The sequence below is a fragment of the Typopeltis vanoorti genome, chromosome 1 (assembly GCF_054136105.1).
Source record: "Typopeltis vanoorti isolate ZY-2024b chromosome 1, IOZ_Tvanoo_1.0, whole genome shotgun sequence".
NCBI classification, from domain to species: Eukaryota; Metazoa; Arthropoda; class Arachnida; order Uropygi; family Thelyphonidae; genus Typopeltis; species Typopeltis vanoorti.
In genome coordinates this window covers 110,961,818-110,984,265 of record NC_143549.1, presented here as the reverse complement: position 1 = coordinate 110,984,265, position 22,448 = coordinate 110,961,818, and the positions used below count along the sequence as shown (strand labels likewise).

The window sequence follows — 22,448 nt, the reverse complement described above, 5'->3', positions numbered from 1 at the left end:
CCCAAGTTAAAAATACTTTCTACACTATGGCCTTTAAAGGACAAGATCCAGGAAGAACTAAAATAGTAATAGATAACAAGATTTTAGAACCGGTGAATTCATTTAACTACCAAGGTTGTATAATTACATATGAAAATTAAAAAAGATATAAACCTAAAAATTGCAAAATATTTAAAAATAACAGGTGCAATTAACTCTATTTAAACCAAACCTAGTTCAAAAACAAACCAGACTAAAAGTATACAATACATTAGCCCTACGATTACAATACATTAGCCCTTCCTATTGTATGGAAGTGAAATCTGGACAATAAAACAAAATGACAAACAAAAATTAATAACAGCTGAAATTAAGTTTATGAGAAAAACTGCAAAGTATACTCTATTTGATCACAAAAGAAATGAAGAAATTATGAAAGAATTAAACCAGGAATCAGTAATAGAAAAAATTAAAAAATATAAATGGATGGAACAAGTCCAAAGCACGAAAACAGAAAGATTACCAAAACAAGTCTTAAAGTACAAGCCATTAGGAAAAAGAAAACCTGGATATCCTCTTAAAAGATTCAACGATGACTTCTAAGGCTAGAACAGGCCACTCTAGGCATAAATCTTTGATAGGCATGATGATAATGATGACTTCCATGGAGTTAAAAGACTCATCATGGGAGGTCTATACTCTCTCATGCAAAGAGATTGTCAAATCATGCCTTGAACTCATTCACAGTTTCTGTACTCACCACTTTCAAGGCAATGTATTCATTCTACTCACCAATCACTAGCCATGCAAAGAACCTGTTTCTCACTCCTTTGCTCACACCATCCTTATTTATAAAGCTTCCAGTGATGGCCTCTAGTTCTATATTTGTCTCCCTCTACTCTATGAAAAATCTTCACATTAATCTGGTAGCAATCCCTCACCAACTTATATGTTTCAATCATATCCCCCCCCCCATCGTCTATTCACAAGTCTCTGTTAAGATGCATTTTCTCAATCTCTCCTTATAGGTGACATTCCATATTCTTGAAATTAGTTTAGTAAACCTTCTCTGTACCCTCTCCAATACATCTTCATCCCCTTGAAAACCAAGTGACCAAATCTACACACTGTAGTCAATATCTGGCCTGATCAAAGCCTTATACAAGCCATAACCCCTTTGCTTCTACATGTCAATGTCTTCCTCATTATTGCCATAATCCACTGGGATTTTCTTACAATTCTAGAGGTGTGATCTCTAAACTTTAAGACTCTCTCTGCCATCATGCCTAGATAGATCTCATTTCCTCCACCTCCTTCAAAATTTCTCCATTAATTGTATACTCTACATCCCAACCTTGCATACCAAATTTCTAGACAATGACTGCAATTTGCAACATTCAAATCTGATATCTCCACTCTGCCCACTCACATAGTCTATTTACATCCTCCTGCAAGGCCACAACATTGGCTCTACTTCTCATGGCTTTTCCTAACTTTGCATCATTGGCAAACAGCTGCACATCTCCAGTTATGCCATTTCCAATGTCATTAACATACAAGTTAAACAATAACCCTATCCCTGTGGCTCTCCACTAGTGACCTTGCTCTTTTGGGATACCACTCCTCCATACACAACCTGCTGATACCTGTCTGACACTAATCAGCTATCCAACTCACTAATCTTATCTAATCCCATCTAGTTTAGCTACTAAGCTGTCATGGCAGTCTATCAAAAGCTAAGAAAATAACCAAGTACACCACTATATATACATCTCCTTTATTGAACAAATTTGCTACCTTGTTTTAACATGTAAACAGATTGCTGAAACATGACCTCCTAACAAACACATGCTGACCATCATAAAGAATACTGCTATTATCAACCTACTTCTGAATCCTAGTTCTCACCTACTTCTCTAGCACCTTAACAACAACACTAGACACACAGACTTGCTTATAATCTGCAGCCTCAGTCTTACTCCAACCCCAATTGTGAAGTGGAACAATTTTTCCCACCTTCCATTCCTTTGGGACTCACCCCCCCCCTGTTGTAAGATGCAAGCTAAGCAGCTATGATAAAAGGTGTCATTAATTCCACAGAGCATTTCCTCAAGACGTGGCAATATGCTGTTAAGTCCTCTTGCCTTATTAACATCAAGTTTACTTGATGTTACTTATTTTTTTTATGATGATGTTACTTTTTATGATGATGTTACTTATAACATCATAAGTAACATTTACTTATGATGTTACATCATAAGAAGCTGGACTACAGTCCAGCTTCTTATGATGTTGAATGTAAAAGATTCACCACACTGCTTACCAATCTGCCAGTGTTATCAATTAGCAACATCCTCCCATAGTCATTTTTAATTCATTTTTCTTAGCTCGATTGGCTAATTTCTTCTCATATTGCACCTGTGGTTTTTACCAATTAAGTCATTTTCCTGGCCTATTCTTTGTACTCTTCATGCAACTGATCATTACAACATTCATCTTGTGTTGGCTCCACAGTGGCTTCTTTTTCTTCTTCCAGATTTCATGCTTCATTCATCCATAGCCCAGGTGATCACTTTATGGTCACTGTCACTAACCAGGATAGATAACACACACACATGCACGAACTCCATTCACAATCACTAGATCTATAGCTCTTAAACCTTGTGTGGCCTTCACTATATATATTGCCTAAGATTGTTGCCCCTTAAGAACTCGAGAAATTCATCCTCCTTATTCCCTGATGTTATCTCTTCATTCCAATTAATATTACCATATTTGAAATCACCCATTATGATCACCCTTTGCTTGCTCACTCAGCCAAGCTGCTTATAAATTTCTTTTTCTCCATCTTCCACATTCTCTGGCCGGTAGCAACACCCCACCAAATATCTCATTCCATCCACCTCCACCTCACACCATACTACTTCAAAACAACTGCTAGTTTTTTCTCCCTTGTATCTCAACCTTGTGTGGACACAATTCCATTGCTATCATCAGCACTTCTCCCTTCTTACCTTTCCTATCTCCACAAAAAATATCATATCCCTTCATTCATAATAAGCATAACAATTCATTTCTTGGTTATAACCAGTCCTACTCAAGTTGTTCCAAATATGTGACTTCTCCTCACTTGTTCCTGTCTGGTCACCATCTGACCTACCCCACAGCTGAAACCCCATGTGTTCCAAGCCATTCCATTCCTATGCTGACCATCCACATATATGCATTCATTACTACTTTCATAATCCATTTTCCTTATACCATGTCTCTCCTGATCCACCAGGCCTGCCCCCATTTCTCTGTCCAACTTGTATTCCTGTTATCACATTCTCCTCTCCGTTCACAACCACATCAGTCTCACCTAGCCCACTCCCCTTCTCATTCACATCATCTCTGACTTCCACTATAATTTATTTGGATCACTCATTACACTTCCTTCCTTCCATTTTTAATTAATTAAAAATTTTATATATTTTAAATTAATTTTCTACATTTTTATGTTGCTAAGGATTTTTTTTTCTATTCTATCAATTTTATATATTTTTAATTAATTTTCCACATAATCTGAAAACCTTGCTGTAGAAACCAAACCTAGAACTTTTTTCAAGCTACTTCAGGCCACCAATAAATGGGGTGATGATCTCAGACCAGGCAATAAAATTCATCTCCCACCTAAAGACAATTACAAACATCAATGCCAATGGCAGGATTCAAACCTGTAGCCCATTGGAGAGTGGGTACGCTGATCACTCAGTCAACCATGCCAGTAAGATTGTAGATAAGAATATTGCAGATAGAAATTTGAAGTTCAGAGGACACACTGAAAAAGGTTGTGAAGACCACCCAGAGAATTCTTACGATATTGAGAGGACACCAACCAGCAGAGATAAAAGGATGGTAATTTCATTGTATAAAACTGTGATCAGACCGCACCTAGTCACCCAGATATAAATAGGGGATGAAATAGCCTTGGAGAAAATGCATAGACAGAAAAAAAAATTATATCAGGACTATGCAATGTTGGTTGTGAGGACAGACTGAAGAAGTGCAAACTAAAGAGTTTAGTGGAAAGATGAAGGTGGGGAGGATATCATTATTATAATAAGACTTCCAGGAAGTCAAGGACTCATCAAGGAGACCATACATCACCCACACAAGCTGCCACACTGTTTCTTAAACTCATTCTGACTAGATGCACTCTCTTCAATAGGCAAACTGTTCCACACACTCAAATTTGTATAAGAGAAAAATCTAGCTCTCACCCCCTTTCTTAACTGCACATAAACTTAAATTCAATGAATGCCCCATTGTCCTCTTTCCATTTCATATAATGAAAATTTTCATCAACTGACATCCTATCACATTGGAAGATTTTCCACTTGGTTATACTAAAAATTAAAGATACCAGGAAATTATATACTTGGTTTAATCCTTTGTCCAAGTGTAAGCAAACAAAGTTTGTGCCTGCAATCAGGATTGGGGCAACTCATATATAAAAGCTAATGACATCACTTGCCTTAGTATCCCATAAAGAAAAGCACATATCCTTGCGGGTATGTATAAGGCTATGCATTATGGGAAGGGTCACTACCCAGACCGGTTTTGACCTTTATTGAGGTCTCATCAGTGGGAGCCACATCCAGAGGGGATACCAAGGTCATGTTTTCATATACAAGTAGCCTACTTGGATAAAGGATTACACCAAGTATATAATTTCCTGGTATCTTTAATTTATAGTATAACCAAGTGGGAAAAACTTCCAACAACCATCTCTCTAATCCAGAGTATTTTAATAAAGGGTGACACCTTTGGCTACTCGTATATGAAAATATGACTTTAGTATTACTTCAACTTTGGTATTACCTCTGGTATGAAAGCAACTGATATAACCACAAGAAAGAACATATCTTAAATCCTTTAAATCCCATGTTTCATCAAATTGTAATAATTTGTTCTTTTTCTTTTAGGATATTTAAGAAGACGTGTCAGAGGTTTTAAAGAAATTCAAAGGCATGGAGGTGCTGGCTGTCATCAAGTTTTTCGTGCTGCAAGAAAGTCTGCAACTGACCAAACTTAGTGCGAGACTTTAGGGAACTGTGCCCCAGAATATCCAACAGTTACCAGATGGGTGGCCAAGTTTAAAACTGGGCATTCTGAGACAACAGATGCTCCTAGGTCAGAAAGACCTTCCACAGTCATCAATGGCATGCACTACATCGATGAAAGCATTGATGCAGTGCATGCTATAATCTGCATCAATGTTTTCAGGTGTGATCGCTGTCCAATAGTGATGAAGCCTTATTTCATCAATATGAGCCAAATATTTGCACCTGATTTCTCAAAAATTACCTAAAATCCCTTGTGATGACTGCACATATTCTCTCTTTTGATCGGCATTCATACATTTGGGGACCCACTTAGCTGAGAGCTTCTGTATGTCAAGATGTTGGTGGATAATGGCCCCAATTTGTTTCCTGGATACCCTCAGTCTTTGCAATGTTTTTGGCTGGTATCCTTGTTGATAGATGAATACCAGCCAAAAACATTGCAAAGACTCTGAGGGTATCCAGAAAACATGTTGGGGGCCATTATCCACCAACATCTTGACATGCAGAAGCTCTCAGCTAAGTGGTCCTCAAATGTTTGAATGCCAATCAAAAGAGAGAACATGTGCTGTCACCACAAGGGATTTTAGGTCATTTTTGAGAAATCAGGTGCAAATTTTTGGCTCATATTGATGAAATATGGCTTCATCACTATGACCAGAGACCAAACAACAGTCAATGGAGTAGACACAAAGGTTCTCTACAGCCAAAGAAATTCCGAACCAAAAAGTCAGCAGGGAGGGTTCTTGCCATTGTCTTTTGGTATATGTTTGGTGTAATCCTTACCTAGTACATCAAAAAGGTTAAGCTGTTACAGCAGCAGTTTATTCAACAGCTCTGAAGGAATTATAAGAGGTACTGAAGGAAAAACGCCACAGGAAACACCGCAGAGGCAAGTTGCCTTTGCAGGACAACACCTGCTCACAGTGCTCATGAAACCCAACAGACAATATACAACTTGCTGGAAGTTTTTCCACTTAGTTATACTATAAATTAAAGATACCAAGAAATTATATACCTGGTTTAATCCTTTATCCAAAAGTGTAAGCAAACAAAGTTTGCACCTGAAATATTTTCAGGACTGGGGTAACTCGTATATAGAAGCTGATGACTTCACATTACTTGGCTTATATCCCATAATGCAATATCCTTATAGGTATGTATAATGCTATGCATTGTGGGAACAGTCACTACCCAGACCATTTTCGACCTTTATTGAGGTCTCAGGTTTGAGTCTGGCTCCCACTGATGCTGACCAGAGAATTGCTGTAAGTACTGAGAAGGATGCTTATCTGCAGAGATGAGTTGTCATTCCATTGTATAAAGCCCTGATCAGACCACACCTGGACTATTCTGCTCATATTTCGTCTCCATGATTTTAAGGGAATAAATTAACCATGCAAAGAGTGAAGAGGCAGATAACAAAGATAATATCAGGACTGTACAATGTTAGTTATGAGGACAGGCTGAAGGAAGTGGACTGCAGAGTTTGGTAGATAGAAGGAGAGGTGATATGATTGAGACTTTTAAATTGTTGAGAGGTAGTTAGGGAATTGACACTGGAAAGTTCATCTGTTTGGTGGAACAGGAGGAAGGAGCAAGGATAAGGGGCCATCCCTGTAAGTTACAAAAAGAAGTTGTGAGCAAGAGAGTAAGAAGTGGTTTCTTTGCATGGAGAGTGGTTGAACCACGGAAAGCATTGCCTGATAGTGGTGAGAGCATAAATGGTCAATGGGTTCAAGGAATGGCATGGATAGGAATGGCACAGTTTTTTAGGCTCACCCTAGAAAACTGTGTTTTCTAGGGTGAGCCTCCCATGATGAATCTTGTGACTCCATGGAGGCCTGAATCATAATAATAATATTCACCAGCAAGTGTTTTTGTGCTCTAAAAATGAATACATGAAATAAAATAAAATGAATAGCAGCTTAATAAATTATGTTTATTTTGGAGTTGTGTAGTATTGAGTCATAATATTCTTGTTATTCTTGTTAACTGTAAAAAGTTAACAAGAATAACAGTCAACACAAGGCATTTTGATGTCTTCTTCTATCACAGCAAGCATCTTAAATGGATGAGAAAACTAAAAAGATTAATAACTGCTTGAATGAATTCACTTGAAAAAAAAATGGAGAAAAAAGCAATAAAGGCAGCATGTCATCTGTGTTTTTTTAAGTTGAAGCTATTAATTTTTATTTTTGAAATATCTGAAAAATAACAAAATCAGTAGCCTAAAAGCAATGCATAGAAAGAAATGGATATTTTATTGTCCTTTTAACTGGTAGTTAAAGATAACATCCACTATGTGATGAAAATAAAAAAAAAAGAAAAAGAAAGAAAGAATGCCATAATCTTTAAAACTTATGAAAGTAAAATGCATCTATACAAACCACTTATTTTACTGGCAAGCCCTTTACGATCCACATGTGCTGGATTTAATGCTGGCATATAATGAAATAGTAACTCTGCACAGTGACATCTGGCTTTTGCTGTGCCATGTGCAATAACACATAACAGATCCTGAAAAGATTAATAAGCATGATAATCAGAAAGGTTATCAAAATGTAAGCAAGTTCTAAAAGTTATATATACAAATACAATGCACATTGGTAAATTTATATAGATATTATACATGATATATGATTTTAGCAGGGATTGCTTAAGGTATCAAAGCTACATAACAAGTAGAAGACCACCACAAAGTCTGTAAGGAAAAGAAAGAAATGAATGGGACTTTAACCAAATGTCCAATCTCATCTGGCCACAGTACACTTTGTTTACAAGTGAGACATCAGAATAATGCTGAAAAGACATGGCTGACAATTAGGATTTAGGGAAAAGCAGAAGCACAGAAAAAAAAAATGAACAAAAGAATAAATAACTATGAAATAATTTATTCCGAGAATAATGACAAGGGTAAGAAAGGAATAGCTACAATACTCAATGCTAAACACAAACAAACTTCTTGAATAACAAGGAATAATGTGAGTAAATTTCAAAGTGGAAAATTTTGCGTACCACAGAACTACAGAGAAAAAGTAGAAATGTTGGTACCTGTTGGACAGCAAAAGAACAAAGTAGTAAAGGAATCACATATTCAGAAATATTCTAAAAAAATTTGAAAGAAAAAAAAAAGGTAGAGCTAATAATAATAATAAATACTTACTATATTTCCTGTTTAGGAAAAGTCAATACATTATTATTAATGCCATGATGAGTCCTTGACTCCCTGGAGGTCTCAGATAATAATAATAATTATCATCACAGGACTGCATAAGAACTGCAAAATTTCATCATTGGAGTTCACACATAGCCATCAAACCTAGATTGGAACTCATTCATTGTTTTCACACCCACCAATTTTCTCAAAACAATACATTCTGAACACCAAGCACTCTTCAAAAAAGTTGCTCCTCACTCCTCTGCTGAAATTGACGTCATACAACTTCTAGAAAGGGCCTCTTATCCCCCCCCCCATTTATCCATTTTATGACAAACTTCTTTTATATTAACTTCTTGTGAATGTATACTCTGCTCTTTCTAACCATGCAACTCTACAAAATGTGCACCTGTACAATAAAAAGTAACTACCACCTAGTGTTTAACAATACTAATAAAAAATGTCTGTATCACAGTGATTTAAATGTATGGCTTAATGGTAAAAAACTGAAGGTATCACACAAAGAAGATGGCACCATTACTTTTCAGTCTCATGTTTTATATTATGCATTCATTTTTCCTCTCTCTTTCCTCCTCTTTCATCCATATCTTCAACTTTTCTTTCATTTGTAGTTGTTTGATTAGAATACCAGCCTAGTTGGTTGAGTGGTTAGCATATACACTCACTAAGCAATAGGCTGCAGGTACAAATATTTCAAATGGTCTTTACATGGAAGATAAATTTCATCACTCAGTGAGAGCCATTCCCTCCTACTTATTGGAAGCCTGAAGTGGCTTGAAAAAAGTTCCATGTTTAGTCTCTAGAGCAGGGGTGTTTGTGGGACTATGTAAAAAATAAATACAAAAATATATAAAATTAATAAAAATAGAAAAATAATTCTCAGTAACAAAGGATAACTGACTGTCTATCATACACTTTGACATTTTCACAATACATTCTGAAAATGCTGTAATGAAGGGTGCAATTACATAACAAAAAAAGAATATGGAACACAGTAGCAAAAAGTATTCATTTATTATTTGCAAAGAGTATTTATGTAGTTAGTATAAGCAATAATAAAGAAATTTGAATATAGCATGTGCAACTATGAGCTAACAATTTTGCTAAATGCAAAAAGAATCTCCCACTCTTCAAAACACATCCAAAAGAAATGTTTGGCTCCTGTTCAGTGCTTATTTCACTCGCTCGCTCGCTCACACACACACAGGTTAGTATATGTATGTATAATGCAACTTTGCAGATGCCTTTGCAATATTACTATGTTACTTTATAATGACTTAAAAAATGAAGGAAGATTAATGTAAGATTATATTCACTGCATAAGAATAATATACAGAGTGAGCAATTATAATAATAATCAAGTATGAGCAGTTACTTAATGAACAAAAGAAAATAAGACAGATTATGCTTGCTGGACAGATTAATGCTAAATAGAAAATGCCTAAAACTCACTCAAAGTAATATTGATGGTGTTACTTATAAGTTAAATAATTTAAGATAGAAACTCATCTACACTAGATGTTATTCTTGAAATTTTTAATAATACTTGACTTCACTAATGAAATGCTTCTAACAGCATTATACAAATATAACTCATTTTAAAAAAAATCATTGGGAAATTGTGAAATAAATGCATCTTTTTGCATGCATTAATAAAAATAAATAAATAAATTGCTGTTCATCACAAAGAATAGTCTTTCAAGAATTTTTTTTTTTTAAATATTAAAAACCACCACTGATGTAAAAGAAAATAGTCATCCTGGCACATCATTTCTTATGTATTGTTTTAGGAGGTGGGGATTTTGTTGAAACATATTTCTCAAATTATTAAATAAAATAAACTAGAAATAAATATAACTTTTTGTTTTTACCTTTATGATGTCTCGTTTCAAACTCATAAGACATTCCAAAAGTTGACAATGATGTGCTGAGAAAATAAAAGCATTTAAAAATCACATTTAATTTGTTATAAAAGTTATAAAGTCTAATATATATATATATATATATATATAAAATATTGATCAAAGCTCGATTTGCTTCCTCAGTCTTAAGTAAAAGGCTGGTTATTATTATTATATCCCACTAATTCGAGCCCTACCCAAGGGCCTATGAGTTGTGGAAATACTTTCTGAAAATGAATGCTGTGCCGAACAAAGCGGCCTCTTGCAGCTGCCCAATTTTTAATCCATCTAACTCGAGTGCTTCTAGATGTTTTTCAATGTTTTAGGGATGGCACCTAAAGCAGTTATTATTATGGGAACAACTTTCGTTTTCTTTTGCCAGATTCATTGAACTTTGACTTGCAAATATATATATATATATATATATATATTATCGTTCATATTTACTCGGTAGATAATGTTATAAAAATTAGTTTGAATGACTATATACCGAGAATGAAAAAGAAAAGGTTTAATGTTAAGATACTACTAGTTTTGTTGAATAAATCAACTTCTTCAGATATCACAGGCAAAGAATTATATAAAATAACAGAGACATGATAAAATTACATCAACAGATCTAGTATAAAGTTGATTTATTCAACGAAACTAGTAGTATCTTAACATTAAACCTTTTCTTTTTCTTTCTCGGTATATAGTCATTGAAATTAATTTATATATATATATATATATATATATATATATATTTTTTTTTTTTTTTTTTTTTTTTTTTTTTTTTTTTAATGTCAGATTTCCACCTAGAAAAGGTTGTAAACATTGTGCATTATGTACTGTAGGTGGGCTCAGAATTGTATATCTATTTTTAATTAATTTTATATAATTATTTTGTATTTTTTATTTATTATTTTTATATAATCTAGAAACCAAACATGGAACTTTTGCAAGCTGCGTCATGCCTCCAATAAGTGGAAGAACAGACTCAACATTGGACAATGATTCATATCCTACATAAACACAATCATAAACATCCATGTCTGTAGTGGGATTCAAACTCACAGCTTTTGGTCGGAGAGCAGATATGCTAACCACTCAACCATATACAAACACAACACTAAAAATGAATAAGTAAAAAAATTAGTTGGTCCAGAAACTAACAATCCCAGGACTGCTGCTGAATTTTAGAACTTGACTGGCTATGTTGGACAATACCTATTGGGGGAAAAAAGTGCACTTTAAATAGCTCCCTTATCATATAAGAAATATGACAAGAGCACACTGATCATGAATCCGGTTTTAAAATTAGTTTAATTTCAAACTAGAATTTCCATATTTCAGAAGAGTTTCTCTGGTATTATACAGGATAACAAAGAATTGTGTTAAATTAAACAGCAAAGGTATTAATTTAAACAGAAAACAAGAAAAGCTTTGCATGTGCACAATTATGCTATGGAATTGATGGTGGTTACCCACTTAGCATGGGCTTCTTTTTTTTTTTTAATCTTCCACCGGGAGACACTAGGATGACAACAACATGAACTCCTTGGATTACCCAAATTCATTTTTATAACTATAATGTATATCTACTACTACAAATGTGCTCAGGATTAGTTTCATCTTTGTTAGGGAAAATAAGTGAGTCCACAGGAAACCAATCTCATGATGGGATTGTGAGATTGGTTTCATATTCCAGCAATACTAGAATATAAAATATGAGTAGCAAGGGAATAATATATTGACTAATTATCACAAAGGCCAAATTGAGATGCATGACATAAAATTCACACACACACACACACACACACCTATAGACTATTTTGTGCATATTCCTCCAGCTTATCTTCTCTTTCTCACTGATCTAACTTTTTTTTTTTAGGTTTTATTTGTTTTCCATAATTATTTATGAAAAGACACATAATATGTTCAACTCTGCTAAACTATATAATCATTATACAAAATTTTAATTAACCTATCCACTAGCCATAACTATTTAATTCTACCTTAAAAATCATATAAATTCACCACTTCCATAACCCACTGATGAAGGCCATTAGGCATATTTTTGTTCTAATTGTAAAAAATAACCTGTATTTGTTCTCCCTTTTCCACAATCTCTGAATTATGCCTTCTAGTCAAAACTGGTTCAGCCAAAATGCTGCAAAATCCTACTATCTTATATATGCCCTAACCTAACTTATAAACATCTCCTGTTTAATAAATTCAGATTACAACTAGCTAACTGATTCTCATAACTACCACGATATAATCTCTCCCATCACATATTTAGTCACTCTCCTGTGAATACTTTTGATTTTCTTCGCATCCATCAGGAGTAAAAACCTTCATGACTTAAGATTAGAGTCATAATCCAATACTGCCTAACTAAAGACTTGATGACATATCACTACATGTCTTAAAGAAATGTCTGGGGAAGTTAGCAGCAGCTAGGCCTACCTACCTACTTAAAAAGTCTTGCAGTGGCTGTTTAGGTTGCCAGTTGGGGTTCTGAAGGGATAGTAGTTCTAGTTTAAATGGCTAGGTGGTGGTGGTGCACATCATTCATATTGCTGTTTAGGCCATGAATGTTGATGAAGTGGATGTGGAAACATCCACTTCATTTTTGGTGGATTTTTTTGGATAAAAATTAGTGTTGGTGCATTGTTTGGTTGGATTTCTGTTGTCTTTCATGATTTTTTTTTGGTGGGATTTTTGATGTTTTTTGTGGGTTTTTTTGAATTATTTTGTGTGGAAAAAATTTTGATATCTGCAATAAAACACTTTTCTTTTGGTTGTAGTTCATCGTGTTTGGTGAGGAAGGGATAAAAAAGAAGTAGGGCATACAGTGAGAAGTGTGACAGACTCGCAAACATACTGCCACAAAGAGGGGAGTCTGTCTCCTGTCCATACATTGCCTCAACAGTTCCCCCCTGGAGTCACAGTATTTGGTCTCCCTCCAGTCATGAATTGGCAAAATATGCGATTGCAGGATTTTTTGCTAGCTGATCAGGAAGCCTCCAGGTCACAGGTTTGTTACTACTTGGTTTGGTCCCATGTACTAACCAGCAGCTGGTCTGCAGAACTGTTTTACTGCTGTATCCTCAAATAGGGGATGGTCCAGGCCTCCTACAGTAAGATTGGTATGTCTCTGAGGGTATCACTCTCTCTCACTGCATGTGAGAAGAGTGGAGTGGGAAAAAGCACGAACCCTTTGCCCTAGCAACCAAACATGGCTGCAGTCACTTCAGGTCTCTAATAAGCAAGGTGGTGGTATTTCACTAGGTGATGAAAGACATCTATCACCATATGCATTTTCTTTGTCCAGTGCATTCATTACCTTGTTATAGAACATAAGGAAGTTGGTAAAACATGACCTCCTTTTAATAAAGCCATGTTGTCAAGCACAGAGAATACTGATGTTATCAATCCACTTTTGTGTTCTAGCTCTCACTAACCTCTCTAACACATTAACTACAACTCCAGATATGCAGATTGCCTATGATTTGTAACTTTAGCCTTATTACCATCTTTGTGAAATGGAACAATTTTACCTTCCTTCTACTCCTTTTTATGCTGTTGCAAGACTTCTTAAGTAGGTAGGCCTAGGCTGCTGCTAAATCCCCCAGACATTCTTTTAAGACTCGTAATGATATGTCATCAAGGACATATCATGATATATCCTATTGTCTTATTGGCATCTATCTTACTTAACTACTCATATACCTCTTGCTCACTCACAATTAAGTGTTCTCCCATTTCATTCTGTATTTTGAACTTCTGATTTCACAGTGAGGATGAACTCCTGATGAACTGCATGCTGAACACCTCAACTATGTCCTCTGCAGCAGTTACCAATCTGACACTTAATCCAGACTGCACTTTCATCCAGCAACAATTTCTTCAGTTCACTCACTCCAGAGCCATTTGAATGTAATCTGTCACTTTTGTACAATTCTGAACTTAAATTTCTAAACTTAAATCCCCTATCAACCAAAATACTCAAATCTTCCTATTCTTTAATTTTTTCTAAAGCATACCCATTCCTCTGTCTAATATTTTCTTGCAGAAACAGGTATACGTGCATTTGATTTTTTATTAAATTCTAAATTCCACTTCTCCATTTGCTGTCCACTCTTCTAATATTTTAAAATAATCATGTAAAGAACATCATCTGAACAATTTGACTACTCATCCCAACTTTACATAATCAGCAATGAGAAAAATTTTACTCTTAATATGGTATATGAACCTAACTCATTTACAAATATATTAAACAAAAAAAGGGAGTCATAACACAGAACCTGTAGCCTAGTCCTAACAATATGGCTCACTGAAAACACTTCTCTAAACACTGCTTCCTGTTCTTTATCAGTCAACCAACTTATTGTCTATCTTACTAGGCAATCATCAACATCTATCTGGTATATTTTCATCAGTACTGTCTAACTGAGCCTCAAAGTAGTGCAAAACCAAGGCAACTCTTTGTAAAGTAGAATAAGCTCTGATCACTAATCTTAATATTTACCCTTAATGCAAAGCACATTTCCTAGAGGAGATGTATGTTGTTTTGTATTAAAGGCAAGGGGCCACTACCCAGACCGGTTTCGACCTTTATTGAGGTCTCATCAGTGGGAGCCAGGCTAGAAATAACAAGATTTTTGTAATACAGAGCTTATAAGTATTTTACCAGATCTACTTTTACAAAAAGCTGCCTTGGTCTTGCACTACTTTGAGGCTCAGTTAGACTTCCAATATGTGCAGGCGCAAACTTGACTTGTTTGTCTGTTTGCTTACTTGGGAAATGGAGTAAAACCAGGTTTAAAATAGTTTGGTATTTTTAACATTTATTATACCCAAGGTAAAAATACTTTCTACATTTATATCTCCTCCTGAGATTTTTATTTAATAAGGTTAAAACACTTTATGGTAACTTGTTCTGGTAAAATACTTATAAGCTCTGTATTACAAAAATCTTGGTATTTCTAGCCTGGCTCCAACTGATGAGACCTCAATAAAGGTCGAAACCGGTCTGGGTAGTGGCCCCTTGCCTTTAATACAAAACATCATACATCTCCTCCAGGAGATGTGCTTTGCATTAAGGGGAAATATTAAGATTAGTGATTAGAGCTTAGTCTACTTTTACAAAGAGTTGCCTTGGTCTTGCACTACTTTGAGGCTCAGTTAGACTTCCAATACGTGCAGGTGCAAACTTGACTTGTTTGTCTGTTTGCTTACTTGGGAAATGGAGTAAAACCAGGCTTAAAATAGCTAGTGTAGATTTTAGTGTTTTATAGCGTATTTAGTATTCTATCATATATTTTTATTAAGATATTTTAATATTTAGTATACGTTTAAAATGGCGCCAAAAAAGGGGAAGAAAGGTAATACTTAAAAAAGCACTGCAGGTGAGAACAAGAAGGTTAGCCCTGCCAACGAGGTTATTATGCACATGGAGGTGGTTAACGAAAATGAATTAACTGCCAAAATAGTGAAGTTGAAGCAGATCATCAGAGAGACAACGTGGGAATTGCAAAATGCTGAGAGACGTTTAAATGAGCATAGGGAAAAAAAGAAAAATGAACAGGATAATAAGAAACAACAAAGCAAGGAAACAGATAAGTCAGGAAATAATGAAAATCAGGTAAGTGATGTTGTTAGTAAAAAGAAAGAAGTTATTTGGTATGGTGACTATAATAAAACATGCTATAGATAAAAGAGTTATAATATCAAGTTTTCCTGGAGCGAAAATTAGAAATATAACGCAAATAATTCAAAAACAGAAAAGAAAAGTAAATGAAATCATAGTTGTAGTAGGCACGAACGATTTAGCTGGCGATAAGTTCAGTATGAGAGAGGATATGAAAGAGGTGAAACAGGATATGAAAGCGTTGCTGGAAGAGGTGAGACCGAAGAGTGAGAAACTGAAAATCGTTAGTATTTTACCTCGATATGATAAAAATGAACTAAAAAGAAGGGCTATGATGGCAAACGATTCGACGCGTAGGCTATGCAGACGGAATAGATGCGAGTTTTTGGATACGTGGAGTAAGTTTGAGGGAAGATTGGATTTATAAGGGGGAATGGCCTACACCAGAAGGTGTTTGGTATCAGGAGTCTGGAAAAACTAATAACTGGTATGAGACCTAACACAGTGAGTCAGGGAAACTAAATTATAAAGGGAGGAATGGTGTGAATATGAGTGTAAGAGCGACAATGGTATATAACTATGTTAATGATGGGAATGGGCTTTGTCATGGAAATGTTTACCAGTCGAGAACGATTTCGGGTTTGTGTTCGTCCGGTTCAGACCCATCATATGTGTGCAAAGATGTCTACATGTGTAAGACATCAGAGAAGAATAGAGATCTGCAAGTTGTCCAACTGTGTCAGGCAGACTGCAAACAAGAGTATACAAAAGAACATGCAGGTAGATTATTATGTCTGTATATGAATGCTAGTAATATCAGAAACAAAGGGGTAGAGTTTGCTGCCTTAGTCAATATGTTGTGACCTCAGATTGTAGGCATTAGTGAGACCTGGCTATCAGAAACAGACCTACTAACTGATATCGAGTGTCATGGGTACAATATTTTTAGGAAGGATAGAGTGGATAGGAGAGGAGGGGACATGTTGCTAATGATATTGGATGACTTAAATCCAGTTAGAGTTGAGACCTATGATTGTAGTAATACTACTAACAAAATTTCATGTGGCAGTCAGCAATAGGGACTGATTGAATATCATCATGTGTGCTAAAGGAGTGTTCAGCTGAACTAGCCATTCCTTTGACTAGGATGTTTAATATGAGTCTCAGAACAGGGAAGATTACGCAGGAATGGAAGGAATGCATGGTAATTCCATTGCACAAGGGTGGTGGAGAGACCGATGTATCCAACTATTGACCAATTAGTATCTCAGGAGTGGTGGTGAAGATTTTGGAAAAATTAGTTAGTGCTTGCATTCAGAAATGGGTTGACAGTGAATCTCTACTTTGCAATGAGCAACATGGGTTTACTTAGGGAAGGTCATGTTTTAGCAACTTGCTCACATTCTATAACAATGTTATAGAATTATCATTGAACTAGACAAGGGGAAATCGATACACCATGATACTTTTGGATTTTACTAAGACTTTTGATAGAATACAGCATGGCAGACTGCTGCATAAATTGGAAAAAATGGGTTTGGGTTATACAATATTAGCATGGATAAGAGGATGGCTGACTGACAAATATCAAAAAGTGGTATACGGGGGGGGGGGGGGGGGGATCCAAGTCTGCAAGGTTTCCAAGGTTTGGGAATCTGAAGCGTTGTTGTCTTGGCTTACACATCCCCTGAGACACTTCACAAGTGCGGCAGTAGGCGGCCTCCTAAGTGCGATTCCTGGACACCTTCGGGTTACTGACTGGCTTGCTATGCTATTCCTCCCTTCCAGGATTAGCAGCCCTGGTAGGGTTAAGTTTCCTCGCTTGCAATAAAACTCATCAGATGAAGGCTACGACTCTTATAGGCCGGAGCCAGGAAACCAGTCGAGTGTGAATCCAGATTGTTTCTTGTTTGGAGGTGATCCTGCCACCCATCCCAGCGATGTCCTCAGGAAGAAAGTGAAAAGAAAGCTCTGCAAGGACTGTCATCAACCCATTTCTTCAAGTTCTCATCATGCTTGTTCCGGCAGTCAAGGAGTTCCCAATCTCAGACACTTCATATGTCAGGTCTGCGATTGTGCATTCTATACTACAGTTGGCCTTGGCATGCATCGCACCTCGAAACATCCAGCCAAAGCCAATGCTGCAATTAGAACAGAACGCATCAAAGCACATTGGACTGGCGAAGAAGAAAAGATCCTCACTGCTCATGAGATCGAATTGATGGCTCAAGGGATAAAGAAACCACCTCTTGTGTTCTGCGGGTGCTGAACACAAGAGATGGGCATCTCTGTTGCACTGTTATGTAGATGGTGCTCCTTTAAAAGAGTCATATATGGTGCCTCCCCAGCATGATTGGGTAAGGGATGGCACCAGACTCCTCCCTGGGTTCGAGTATATTGACCTTATCAGGACGAGGATCAATGCCCTGCCTACTCGAGCCTCGCACAGCTTGATGGGGTAGTGACAACTCAAACTGTAGGGCTGGCTGCCACTACAGTGAGACATTGTCTCATATAGCCCAGTGTTGCTTCCACACCCATGGGGGTCCACGTGCGGAGGCATGACGCCGTGGTCTCAATTCTGAACAAACAATTTAAGAACAAAGGTTGGGTGACCGTGGCGGAACCACATTATAGGATCTCTGCAGGTGTGCATAAGCCAGACTTAATGATTAAAAGAGATGGTGACGTTTGGGTAGTTGATGTCCAGGTGGTGGGAACAGGGCACCCACTAGCCTATAGCCATAATAATAAAGTGAACTACTATAAAAATAATCAAGATCTAGTTAGTAAGATACAGGAGGAGCATGGGGCAACTCCGAGGTTTACCAGCACCACCATCTCTTTACATGGCATATGGAGCACAGATAAGGACTTAAAACAACTTGGTCTTATACAGAAGGATATAAAAGTTCTTTCCTTGAGGGGCCCTACAAGGCACACTGGTGGCATAGCGTTGCCACCAGAGAATGACTACAATGATAACTAGAACAGGCATAGGGTAAAACACTTGTAAAGGCTTAGGCCTATATCAAGTCTGGATGAGATGTCTGGACGTGATGTAAGGGTAGTACTGCCCATAACCTGTACAAAGATTAATAAAAAAATAAAAATAAATAAATAAATAAAATAACAAGTGGTGTACCACAAAGATCAGCGCTTGGTCCACTGTTATCCAATCTGTATACATTAATGATATTGGGAAGGATTTGACAAGCGACATACAGTTATTTGCTGATGATGCAAAGATAGGTAGGGTAATCAGGAATGCTGCTGATATGCAGTCTTTGCAGAATGATTTCAATAGGCTGGAATTGTGGGCATGGGAAAATGGGTGTCAGTTCAATGTCAGTAAATGTAAAGTCATTCACTTCTGCATGATTAGATATCCAATGTCGTATTATATTGGTGGCATTAGGATAAAAGAAACTGATGAGGCTAGGGATCTTGGAGTGTTAATACACAGGAAGTTGAAATTTAGGGACCATGTGGCAAAGACTGCAAATACAACTCAAAAAATAACTGCAATGCTGAAATGAACATTCACATATAAAAATAAGGATATTATTTTGCCTCTTTACAAGGACTTGATAAGACCTCACTTGGGCTACTGTGCACAGGTCTGGTCTGCTGGTTTCCACTGTGATTCTGATATATTGGAGAAAGTACAAAGGAGAATGTTAAAAATTATATCAGGATTGTGGAATACTGATTATGAAGATAGATTGAGAATTTGTAGACTGCAGACACTAGCAAACAGTAGAAAGAGGAGTGGTATGATTGAGACTTGCAAACTTCTGAAAGGCTCATACAGGATTTCAATTTGATGGAATTTTTCAATTTATGGAGGGTAGGGAAAGGACGAGAGGGCATCTTTGGAAGCTGAGAATGAAGGCCACCGAGAAGGGTGTGAGGGCTAGATGTTTCTCTCAGAGGGTTGTGCGTGATTGGAATGAATTGCATTGGATGTTGTGAGTGCAATCAGTGTGAATGAATTCAAGAATAAGTATGATAGCTGGTGTGTGTAGTATGTGGCCTCCCTCGATGAGTCTCTGACTTCCTGGAGGTCTCTCTTAATAATAATAATAAAAACTAAAACAATGGCATTTTGTGGACAAACTCCAGGTAGAAGTAAAATAGTTATTAAGAATAAAATAATAGAACAGATAAATACTTTCAGTTATCTTGGATGTGAAATATCATATGAAAGAAAAAAAGACATGAAATTAAAAACTTCAAAATTTTTACAGATTACAGGCATGATGAATAGAACACTCAACCCAAATATAGTACAAGAAGAAATACACACTTGAAATTTACACACTTGAAAATATACAATACTTTAGCAGTGCCCACATTATTATATGGCAGTGAAATTTCGGCAGTAAAAAACAAGATAAACAAAGAATAAAAATAAGTGAAATGAGATTTATGAGAAGAACTGCAAAATACACATTATTAGACCAAAAAAGGAACAAAGATTTTTTAAAACTCAACAAAATCAACAGAAGAAAAACTAAACAATTATAAACAAAAATGGATAGAACATGTAAACCGAATGGCAAACACCCAATATCCTAAACCAGTGATGGCGAACCTATGACACGCGTGTCAGCACTGACACACTTGAGGGTTTCAGGTGACACACCTTGGATGTTAAAAAATATTGGTATTCTGATGAAAAAACTAATTTCAATAATTTCAGTTTATTAAATTAATTGTATAATATGAATTCATAGATTGTATATCAATGTTCTATTAAATAAATAGCCTAATATGATATGTATAAGTCACCATCTATGATTAAGTAGTTAAATTTATAATGCATGTATGCAAGTGGCAAATCAACAATCAATATTTAAAAAAAAAAGATGTTTGACACACCTGGGTAAAAAGGTTCGCCATCACTGTCCTAAACAAATAAAATATAACCCAACCGGAAAGAGAAGGCTGGATAGACCTCAAAAAAAGGATATTAGATGGATAATGAGACCAGAACAGACTAATTATGGTCTATATCTGTTTAGCATTATGATGATGAAACCATGTTGTGCCATACTAAACAAGAAATCCCTATGAAGAATATTGTTGACGCCAGATTTCCAAGAAGTCAAAAGACTCATCACCGGAGGTACACACTGTGACACACAAAACTCATCAAATTGTGTTTAAAGCTCATTGAGCTTTAAACACAATTTGATGAGTAAACTTTCAGGAAATGCATAGCACTCATCAGCCACTCTACATGCAAAGAACTTGTTTTACTCCTTCACTCACGCTGTCCTTATACAGTTTCCAGAGATGGCCACCTTCTATCCCTGTCTACGATTCTATGAAAAGTTTCTTCAACATTAAGGTAGTAACAATCTCTTACCAATTTATATGTCTCAATCACATATCCTTCGTTCTCCTATTTAGAAGGATCTGCAAATTTGAATTCCTTTAATCTGTTTTCATATCCCACATTGCAGAGACAGGATGCCACTTTAATCAATTTTCTCAGTATTTACAAATTTTTTTGTTTTTTTAATAGTGCTAATTTTATATAGTGATTACATGTCAAGGTTTTTGCAGATTTATGTAAACACTATAGCTAGAGTGTTTATGTTAGCACCCCCTCCCAAATCTGTATGCATCAAACAATCTTTTGTTAATTTAGTTAAGCCCAGAAGTCATCTAAACATCTTCCTATCGTAATTCAAAACATCACAATAATTTGTTCACTTTCTTCTACACCTGTGGCAAAAACTAGAAATTTTATTTCACTTATATAAAGTTTATCAAATTGTGGATTTTATCTAAGCAAGAATGCTGAAAAATTAATTTTGCTACAGAATTTTTTTTTTAAATTATCATTGTTAGTATTGTCAGCATATGGGGGAACTATCAATGTTTGTTATGGTGCTGATCGTGACATCAATGTAATGATTATTCAGCATATGGTCAAGCATCTAAGGAAATTCTGTACTTTATTATAGCAAAATTTATAATTGATTAAATTAATGGTATTATCGCATAAAAACACATTACTGTGCACAATGCCAGGAATAACATAAAGGGTATTAATGCAAGATCAATTAGGTAAAAACCAGAACAGTTAACTACATCATATAAGGTAAAAACTTGACTAGAATCTAATGATAAATTACAATAACAGGCAGCATTTGTTCTGTTATCACATGCCTTCTTTTTATTTTTTTTGCAAACTAGGTCTTTCCTCACGAATTTTTTCGTCTAGTCTGGTTAAAAGATCAGAATAATATTTCCCGGTTATTGTTTTATCCTTTTCAAGATAATTAATAATCAAAATGCCTTTAGCATCCCAAAATGCCAATGCCATGGCTTTGTCTTCTTTGGCACTGAACAACCAGCTTCTGTCCACTGTTTTGACTGCCGTTTGGATTCTGGTGTGTAATGGTGAATCCAAGTCTCACCCATAGTAATAAATCGACACACAAAATCAGTTTTATTCTTGTTAAAACATTCCAAGCACTGTTCAGAGATTTTCATGTGAGGGTGTTTCTGATCTGAGCAAGCACTACACCCATCTTGAGCAAAACTTTTTTATTTGCAATTCTTCATGCAAAATATATCCTACACATTAACTAACTGATTTTCAGATAATTCCATGTATATGTTGG

At 35.9% G+C, this 22,448-nt stretch overlaps 1 protein-coding gene across 1 annotated transcript in view; it reads right to left on the bottom strand.

Moving 5' to 3' along the window:
* unc79 (UNC-79 domain-containing protein) overlaps positions 1–22,448 on the bottom strand; it is a 1,277,183-nt gene that overhangs the window by 1,064,234 nt on the left and 190,501 nt on the right. Inside the window, exons 7-9 of the mRNA XM_090395893.1 lie at positions 10,137–10,192; positions 7,471–7,604; positions 3,136–3,146 (exon numbers count right to left, since the gene is read on the bottom strand). Of these exons, the coding sequence (XP_090252019.1) occupies positions 3,136–3,146; positions 7,471–7,604; positions 10,137–10,192 (201 nt within the window). The remainder of the gene's footprint in view (positions 1–3,135; positions 3,147–7,470; positions 7,605–10,136; positions 10,193–22,448) is intronic.